The 9,522-nt window shown below is 45.3% G+C and overlaps 1 protein-coding gene across 6 annotated transcripts in view; it reads left to right on the forward strand.

Annotated features, from left to right (window-relative positions):
* MYH11 (myosin heavy chain 11) overlaps positions 1-9,522 on the forward strand; it is a 164,281-nt gene that overhangs the window by 57,067 nt on the left and 97,692 nt on the right. For all 6 annotated transcript variants that reach the window (XM_017871716.1, XM_017871719.1, XM_017871720.1 and 3 more), the window contains one exon: positions 8,258-8,285. In XM_017871716.1, the coding sequence (XP_017727205.1) occupies positions 8,258-8,285 (28 nt within the window). The remainder of the gene's footprint in view (positions 1-8,257; positions 8,286-9,522) is intronic.

Raw genomic sequence — 9,522 nt, forward strand, 5'->3', positions numbered from 1 at the left:
GAACAAAGCAAGACTCTGTCTCAAAAAAAAAAAATAAAATAAAATAAAATAAAATAAAATAAAATAAAAAGCTTTATGTGGTATAATTTAAATAAATTCATTTTAAGGATACAATTCACACCTAAATTATATTGCAGTGATGTCTGCATAACTGTCTAAATTCACTAGTAATTTACATGGGTATGCAGGCATCGCTGCAATATAATTTTCTATTTCTATCATCCCCCAAAGAAATCTTATACACATATTTTTGTCACTCCATATTCCTACCCGCAGCTCCTGGCAGCCACGAATTCACAAATCTACTTCCTGTCTCTATGGATTTGCCTATTCTGGACATTTCATATAAATGGAATCATATGTGACCTTTTGTGACTGGCTTCTTTTTTGTTTTTTTGAGACAGGGTCTTGCTCTGTCGCCCAGGTTGGAGTGCAGTGGTACAATCTCGGCTCACCACAACCTCTGCCTCCCAGGTTCAAGTGAGTCTCCTGCCTCAGCCTCCTGAGTAGCTGGGACTATAGGCACATGCCACCACACCTGGCTAATTTTTGTATTTTTAGTAGAGACGGGGTTTCACTATCTTGGCCAGGCTGGTCTTGAACTCCTGACCTCATGATCTGCCCACCTCAGCCTCCCAAAGTGCTAGGATTACAAGTGTGAGCCACTGCGCCCAGCTGGCTAGCTTCTTTCACTTAGTATAATGTTGTCAAGGTTCATCTATGTTGTATCATGGTTTTGTACTATTTATATATTTTTTAAGATAGGGTCTGTCTCTATCACCCTCGCTGGAGTACAGTGGCGCAATCTTAGCTTACTACAACCTCCACCTCCTGGGCTCAAGCCATTGTCCCACCTCAGCCTCTTGAGTAGCTGGGACCACAGGGATGTGCCACTATGCCTGGCTAATGTTTGCATTGTTTTTGTAGAGACAGGGTTTTGCCGTGTTGCCCAGGCTGGTTTTGGACTCCTGGGCTCAAGCAATCCACCTGCCTCAGCTTCCCAAAGTGCTGGAATTTCAGGCATGAGCCATGGCGCCCAGCCATAACATCCTTTCTTTTCATGGCTGAATACTATCCCATTGTCTGGGCAGACCACGTTTTGTTTATCCATTTACCCATTGATGGATATTTGATTGTTTCTACTTTTGGATATTATGAAAATGTAAAGTCCATAATTTTACCAATATGGACAAGAAAAACAAGAAGAACTCTGAATACCGTATCATGGATAGATGGCCTATTATCATTCCATGTCGTCTGTACTTTTTTCTGCCAAAATATTTTGAGACATTTGTTAAGTAAGGATCACAATGATGATAATTACCAAAATGGAGAGAACCTGTGGACCATAGGAGCCACTAGGCCATATGACACTCAAGTTTATAGAATTAGAGAAAGGTACTATTTTCTTAAAGCACTTTTCCTCCATCTGCTGAAAGATTATTACAATAAACACACGCATCTACAATGACCAATGCAAGTTTCTCCATAGAGTTATGCAGTGTACAACATGCACCACTGTCCATGGCCATCCTGCAGGTAGGAGGTCAAGTGGAAAGGTCCCCAACTCAGCTCTAGAAAAGTGCAGAGTTAGAGAAGGTATTGTGAAAGAGTTGACTCCCAAGATGATGTTTCAAATACAGATTAGGGTATATATACCCAAAGAATTGAAAAGGTACTCAAACTAAAACTTGTACAGGAATGTTCATAGCAGCACTGTGCAGAATAGCCAAAAGGTGGAAATAACCCAAACGTCCATCAACTGTTGGTAAACAAAATATGATCTATCCATACGTGATATGACTCAGCCACAAATAGGCATAAAGTCTGGGACCTGCTACAACATGGACGAACTTCAGCCACATGCTAAGTGAAGGAAGCCAGACACAAAAGGCCACACATGGTACAATTCCATTTATGCAGAAATATCTAGAATAGGTAAGTCCACAGAGACAGAAAGCAAACTTGTGGTCCCAGGGTTTATGGGGGAGTGACTGCTTATTGAGTACAGGGTTTCATTTTGGGGTGACAGAATATTTTAGAACTAGATAGAGGTGGTAGTTATGTAACACTGTGAATGTACTAAATGCCCCTGAATTATGCACTGTATTTATTTTTTAATTTTTATTACTATTTTTTGAGACAGGGTCTCCCTCTGTCACCCAGGCTGGAGTGCAGTGGCGCAATCTCAGCCCATTGCAACCTCCACCTCCCCGGTGCACACAACTCTCCTGCCTCAGCCTCCTAAGTAGCTGGGATTACAGGTGTGCACCACGGCACCCAGCTAATTTTTGTATTTCTGGGTAGAGACGAGGTTTTGCCATGTTGGTCTCGAACTCCTGACTTTAGGAGATCCAGCTGCCTCGGCCTCCCAAAATGCTGGGTTTACAGACATAAGCCACTGCGCTTGGTTCGAATTCTTCACTTTAAAATGGTTCATTTTATGTAGTGTAAATTTTACCTCAATGAAAAAAAAAAGAGAGAGAATGGATTAGGCCAGAGGAGAAGTGGTGGTGGGTGCACTGGGCAGAAGAAATCGCCTGTGCAAAGCAAGGAAGGGGTGAAACTGCTTTGTACGGAGAACACTGCTTTTGAGTCCAACACAAGCTCAGGCTTGGGGAAGGAATCAGATAAAAAGTTCCAGGATCTTAGAGTTCCCTGTGCTCCACGTGGGTTGGCAGACAGCACCCACATGGAGTCCTTCAGCTCATAACCAGCACCCTGCAAGCTTCCCACGCCTGGAAGAGGTGTGTTTCCGATGGGAACATCGGGCCAGAGGTCTCCCAGCAGTCCCCAGCTCAGAGCCGCGCTGGCAGCTCCCAGGCCTTCCCCTGGAGCCTGCTCCCTCTCCTGGGGGGCCTGTGAGCATCTGAGCCTATAAATCTCTCCTGCTGTGGGCCTAGGATTCACAAGACTGCTAGGAAAGCCTGCCTCTCTCCCTGAAGTAGTGGATCAACATAGCCCATCTGTCTGTCCATCTCAAAATCTTTCCTTAAGATAGTGGAGGTTGTCTGCGCCAGTCCCAGGAGCTTCTCTCTGCCTGGGTTCTAATCACAGGGAACCTGGTTCTATCCTTCACCCTCTTTTAAAAACTCATTTTTTAGTACTTTGGGAGGCTGAGGTGGGCGGATCACCTGAGGTCAGGAGTTCAAGACCAGCCTGGCCAACATGGTAAAACCCCGTCTCTGCAAAAAATATAAAAATTAGCCGGGTGTGGTGGCACGCGCCTGTAGTCCCAGCTACTTGGGGGAACTGAGGTGGGAGAATTGCTTGAACCCAGGAGGCAGAGGTTGCAGTGAGCCAAGATTGAGCCACTGCACTCCAGCCTGGGTGACAGAGCGAGGCTCCATCTCAGGAAAAAAAAAAAAAAATTAAACTGGTTTCCTGTTTTGCTCTGTCCTCAAGTGAATTTTTCCCCCTGGGTGGAAGCTAAAGGCACGGATATCTGTCTGTCTCCGGAGTATAATGGAGAGATTAAAGTTTGATTGTTTTTTTCCTGTTTTTTTTTTTTTTCTTTGAGTTGGAGTCTTGCCCTGTTGCCCAGGCTGGAGTGCAGTGGCACAATCTCAGCCCACTGCAACCTCCGCCTCCCGGATTCAAGCGATTCTCCTGCCTCAGCCTCCCGAGTAGCTGGCATTACAGGTGCCTGCCACCATGAGTGACTAATTTTTTGTATTTTTAGTAGAGATGGGTTTCACCATGTTGCCTAGGCTGGTCTCGAACTCCTGACCTCAGGTGATCGACCCACCTCAGCCTCCCAAAGTGCTGGGATTACAGGCATGAGCCACCATGCCTGGCCTCCTTTCTCTTATAAATAGGGACACCATTGATTTAGGTCTCACTCCAAGCCAGGATGACCTCATCTCAACATCCTTCCCTTAATTACATCTGCAAGACCCTTATTCTAAATAACATCGCAGATGGGATGCAGTGGCTCACGCCTGTAATCCCAACACTTTGGGAGGCGGAGGCAGGCGGGTCCCTTGAGCCCAGGAGTGTGAAACCAGCCTGGGAAACATAGCAAGACCCAATCTCTATAAAATAATACAAAAGGCCGGGCGCGGTGGCTCAAGCCTGTAATCCCAGCACTTTGGGAGGCCGAGATGGGCGGATCACGAGGTCAGGAGATTGAGACCATCCTGGCTAACACTGTGAAACCCGTCTCTACTAAAAAATACAAAAAACTGTCCGGGCGAGGTGGCGGGCGCCTGTAGTCCCAGCTACTCGGGAGGCTGAGGCAGGAGAATGGCGTAAACCCGGGAGGCGGAGCTTGCAGTGAGCTCCGGCCACTGCACTCCAGCCTGGGCGACAGAGCGAGACTCCGTCTCAAAAATAATAATAATAATAATAATACAAAAATTAGCCGGGCATGCTGGCATGTGCCTGTAGTCCCAGCTACAGGGGAGGCCTTAGAGGGAGGATCACTTGAGCCTGGGAGGTTGAGGTTGCAGTGAGCTGAGATCATGCCACTGCACTCCAGCCTGGGCAACAAAGTAAGACCCCATCTCAATCAACTGATCAGTCAATAATATCGCAGTCTGAGGTTCCGAGTGAACATCTCTTTTGGGAGTCACAATTCAACCCGCCCCTGTGACCTTGTGTAAGTTGCCTCACTTCTGAACCTCACTTTCCTTATTTGTAAGATGGAGGCAATGCCGGTGCCCACCCCAGGGGCTGCTGAGAGAATTCAGCAGGTGGCTTCAACACAGGAGTTCCGCATACGCCCGCAGTGCAGTGAGCGCTCGGGAGATCGGAACTGCTAGTGGGATCGTAATGGAGTGGCTCTTTCTTTTCTGTCTTTTTTTAAGCTTTGTGGTCATGATGGTTTCATGAAGAACAATACTGACTCTTTTTCTATTGACCATTTTTGGTGGGATGAGGAAAAGATTATATGTGTTCACAGCACAAACATAACCAGGATAGAAGTAGAATGAGTGAAAGTAGGTCTTCCTCCTGTCCCTTTTCTCAGTCCTTTCAGGCTCAGGCCTGTTTGTTGGTTCTGTTTGTTTGTTTGTTTGTTTTTGGAGTCTTGCTCTGTCACTCAGGCTGGAGCATAGTGGAGTGATCTTGGCTCACTGCAACCTCCCCCTCTTGGGTTTAAGCAACTCTCCTGTCTCAGCCTCCAGAGTAGCTTGGATTACAGGTGCCTGCCACTATGCCTGGCTAATTTTTGTATTTTTAGTAGAGACAGAGTTTCACCATGTTGGCCAGGCTGGTCTTGAACTCCTGACCTCAAGTGATCTGTCTGCTTCAGCCTCCCAAAGTGCTGGGATTACAGGCGTGAGCCACTGCGCCCATCCCAGGCCCATTTTTAGAGATAGGGCCTCACTCCACTGCCCAGGCTGGAGTGCCGTGGTATAATCACAGCTCACTGCAACCTTGAACTCCTTGGCCCAAGGGATCCTACTGTCTCAGCCTCCCAAGGAGCTGGGACAAGGGGTGTGTCCATCACACTTAGCTAATTTAAAAAAAATTTTTTTTTTTTTTGTAGAGACTGGGTCTTGCTATGTTGTCCAGGCTGGTTTGGAACTCCTGGCCTCAAGTGATCCTCCCATCTCAGCCTCCCAAAGTGTTGAGATTACAGGCATGAACCACTGTATCCTGCCTATCTCTCTCTCTTTTTAAAACACAAAAGGTATAACACTATGCTACCTCATCTTTTTTTAGCTTAATATATTTTGGAGATTTTTCTGTGTCCATCCATAAAGCTCTGCCTGGTTCTTTTCAATGGCGGCCTATTTTATTTATGTATTTTTTTGAGACAGAGTCTTGCTCTGTTGCCCAGCCTACTGTGCAGTGGCACGATCTCGGCTCACTGCAACCTCTGCCTCCCAAGTTCAAGCAATTTTCCTGGCTCAGCCTCCTGAGTAGCTGGGATTACAAGCGTGTGCCACCACACCCAGCTAATTTTTGTTATTTTTAGTGGGGATGGGGTTTCACCATGTTAGCCAGGCTGGTCTGGAACTCCTGAACTCAGGTGATCCACCCTCCTTGACTTCCCAAAGTGCTGGGATTACAGGCATTACCACTCTGTGCCCGGCTGGCCTAATTTTAAATGAGCCATTATATAAACACACCAGAATTGAAACTTCCAGAGTTGACTAGTCTTTAGGCCTTTTGTCTTGAGGATTTTGTTCAACCAGGCCACCCAAACATCCATCTATAATCCGAGGGAAGAGAGAGAGAACTGATTGGAGTTGGGCATAGGATCTGAGGAACGTGCCCACCTCCAATCAGTTCTCTCTTCAGATTATAGATGGAAGACAGAGTTATCTCTTTCACCTTGCCTTCTTCAGTCCCATCCATCCTCCCATTCATATTCCCATCCATCCATCCATCTATCCACCCCACTCATTAGCCCACCTATCCACTCTGTCCTCCCTCCCATTCACCCAGCCATCCACTCTGTCATCCACCCACTCATCCTTCCCTCCTCCATCCACCCAGCCATACACCCACCCACCTACCTATCTACCCACCCTTCCCTCCTTTCTTCTTTCTTTCTTTCTTCCTGCCTATCTATGCTTCTATCCATCCATCCTTCCTTCCTTCTTTCCATCCATCTATTCATCCATCTGCCCACCCACCCAATCATCCATTTGTCTTCCTGTCTCTCTACCTATCCATCTATCCATCCTTCCTTCCATTCACTTACCCATCCACCTGTCCTTCCATCCTCCCACCCATCTACTCATCTATCCATCCATCCATCCATCATCCATCCTCCCATCTGTCCATTCATCCATCCATCCATCCATCCATCCATCCATCCATCCATCCATCTTCCCACCCATCTGCCCATCCACCCACCCATCTACTCACCTACTCATCTGCCTATCCACATACCCATCCACCCTCTCATCCATCTGTCTATTCATCCATCCACCCATCCATCCATCTACCTACCCATCTACCCACCCTTCAGTTTACCCATCTACGCTTCCTTCCTTTCTTCCTTCCTTCCATCTACTCGTCTTCCCTTCCATCTACTCATCCATCCATCTATCCATCCATCCATCCATCCATCTATCTAACAAGTATAATTCAGCACCTACTATCTATCTGCCAGTACTAGAGATACAATGTTAAACCAAGCCTAGGAGACTTTTGATGAAATGAAGCTTGTGAGAGCTGTGCACTGAACTAGTAGGACTGAAGTCAGGGAGTGGATGTAAGAAATGCTTGCCACTGTGGCATTGTCTATCAGCAGATATGATGCTGGGATTTCTACATCATTAGGTGACCATTGAAAGTGTTGGTAACTGTTTTCAGATCTCTCTTTGGGAAGGAAATGGGTCTTCAGAGCCTGGCTCCACGTCAGAGGCTTCTTTAAGAGTAGAAGGTGATAGGTAATGTCTGCTTAATCATGTTTAGTTCTTTGATGACCTCTGTATCTTTTGGGTTTCTCTGGTGGTAAATAATGGAGACTGACTCTGTCATCTAGTAGAGGAAAGGGATTTGTAGGGGAGTATGGAGGAGCTCACAGATGCGGCGGGAATACTGGGAATCAGGCTAGGTATATGACAGAAACTGGGGCTGCTTGGGCCCAGGGACAGAAAGAAAGCCTGCCTCTGGGCTCTGTCCACCTGCTGTGCTTCCCTGTCCTTGACTGAGCTTGGAGTTTTAGGCCAGAGAGTCCGACCAATGCAGCCTGGAATACATTCTTACCTCTTTGTTGAAGGTACTTACGAGGCAGTCCCAGTAAGACTGTACATGATGGCAGGGGTGATGGGGGAAACCTCAAGGACCACAGGATGCTTCTGGAAGAAGAGGAAATGGATGCTGGATTTACAAAAAAAAAAAAAAAAAAAAAAAAACACAAATATGCACAATACTATATTACAGATGAAGGAACTGAGGCATGGAGTTTAAGAATACTTGCCCAAGGCCACAGAGCAGAGAAGTGGCTAAGTGGGACTCCAATCTGTATAGATCTAACATCCGTGTTTGGTTCCTAACCTAATCTGGGTGGGGTGGGCCTGCAGTGACACCTCCAGAACTGATGTGGCTGGATGCTAATGACTCCTGGATCAGTCAGGCTCCAGCATCTTTCTGGGGCTGCCTGTTGGACTTTGGGGCTGCCCTTTTGGCTTTAGTCTTGGCCCCTGTGGCCTGGGCAATAAGCCCAGCTGACCTGTTGTCACTTCCAGTGGGGCCGGCATGGAGGAACTTTAGAATGTCCCTGGGAGGAGCCAAGTCCAGACCCTTAGCTCAGAGCTCATTTTAATTCATGGCTCTTTTTTCTTTCTGTTTGCAGATCGGGAGGACCAGTCCATTCTATGCACGTAAGTGGAACTGCTTTATATTCTGTTTGTTTTGTTTTGTTTTGTTTTGTTTTCCGGAGTCGAGATCCAACCTATGAAAGAAAAGATCCATGAGTATGGATTGATTTGTTCATGGTTCCAAGTGCCTCTCTTTATACCTGGCACAGTGTAGATACTCATTAAACATTTGTGATATATGTTCTTCTGCAGAGGCAGGCAAACTTAAACTCTTAATGACACCTGGTATCATTTGGTTCCATACCTCTCTTCCTTCCAAAAAACTAGCATTTATTGAACATATACTGCGTGCCAGGACTTGAACTAAACATTTTATATGCAGAATCTAATCTAGTTGCATAACAGCCATCTGTATGAATAGGGAAGATGTTAAACTATCACTTTAATATTTCACAATTATCAAGCCACAAACACATCAGAACCATATTTGGTGGTTGGTGTCACCGTTTCTTTGAAGACCTAGGTACATAAGCAGAAGATAGTAACTCAATGTTAGAATCATTCAGATAATTTTCACTATTGTATTTATATGCAAGTAACATATTAATATATATTGTTGATTCATGGACATTGAACTCACAGCCAGCAGCTCTGTGGCTGATGCCTGGATGAAGTTTATCTGATGTGTATTTCTTACATAATGCATATCACAACCTTATTGTGCTTGGAAACATGAGCCAACACTTGAGCACTATGCTGGGGACGTTTTAGTATGTGTGCTGCCAAAGGGAGCATATCTGAAGGGACATTTTAAACTGCAAAGTAACTAAAAAAAAGCCACAAAATACAAAAGAGGTGGCACTAAATACGCTACAAAAGGAGAGTTGTTTACAGTATGAGAGTTGAAACTAGAAGGTAGAGCATTCCCCTGTTCAACCTGAGCTGGGAACGTGTGCATTGGTGGAGTCGAATTTTCCATGCTCTGCACATGTTCACAAATGACCACAAAAGTGCCATGAATATTGATTTTGGGGTTACAAATAACTTTCAGCAGGTGGGTGAATTTGCAAATATGGAATATGTAAATAATGAGGATAGACTGTGTGTATATATATATATTTAATATATAATATATATTATCTTTAATATATTTATATTCATATATATTTTTTAAGATTTGGAAGCAACTAAAGCTATAATTAACAGGGGTTATTTAAATGAAATACAGCATTTCCAGGTAGCCACTACAAAGAGTGAGGCTGATCTATTTATGCTTAGAGAGAATGCTCTTTGTAGATAT

The sequence above is a fragment of the Rhinopithecus bieti genome, unplaced genomic scaffold (genome assembly GCF_001698545.2).
Source record: "Rhinopithecus bieti isolate Rb0 unplaced genomic scaffold, ASM169854v2 scaffold_6876, whole genome shotgun sequence".
Taxonomy (NCBI): domain Eukaryota; kingdom Metazoa; phylum Chordata; class Mammalia; order Primates; family Cercopithecidae; genus Rhinopithecus; species Rhinopithecus bieti.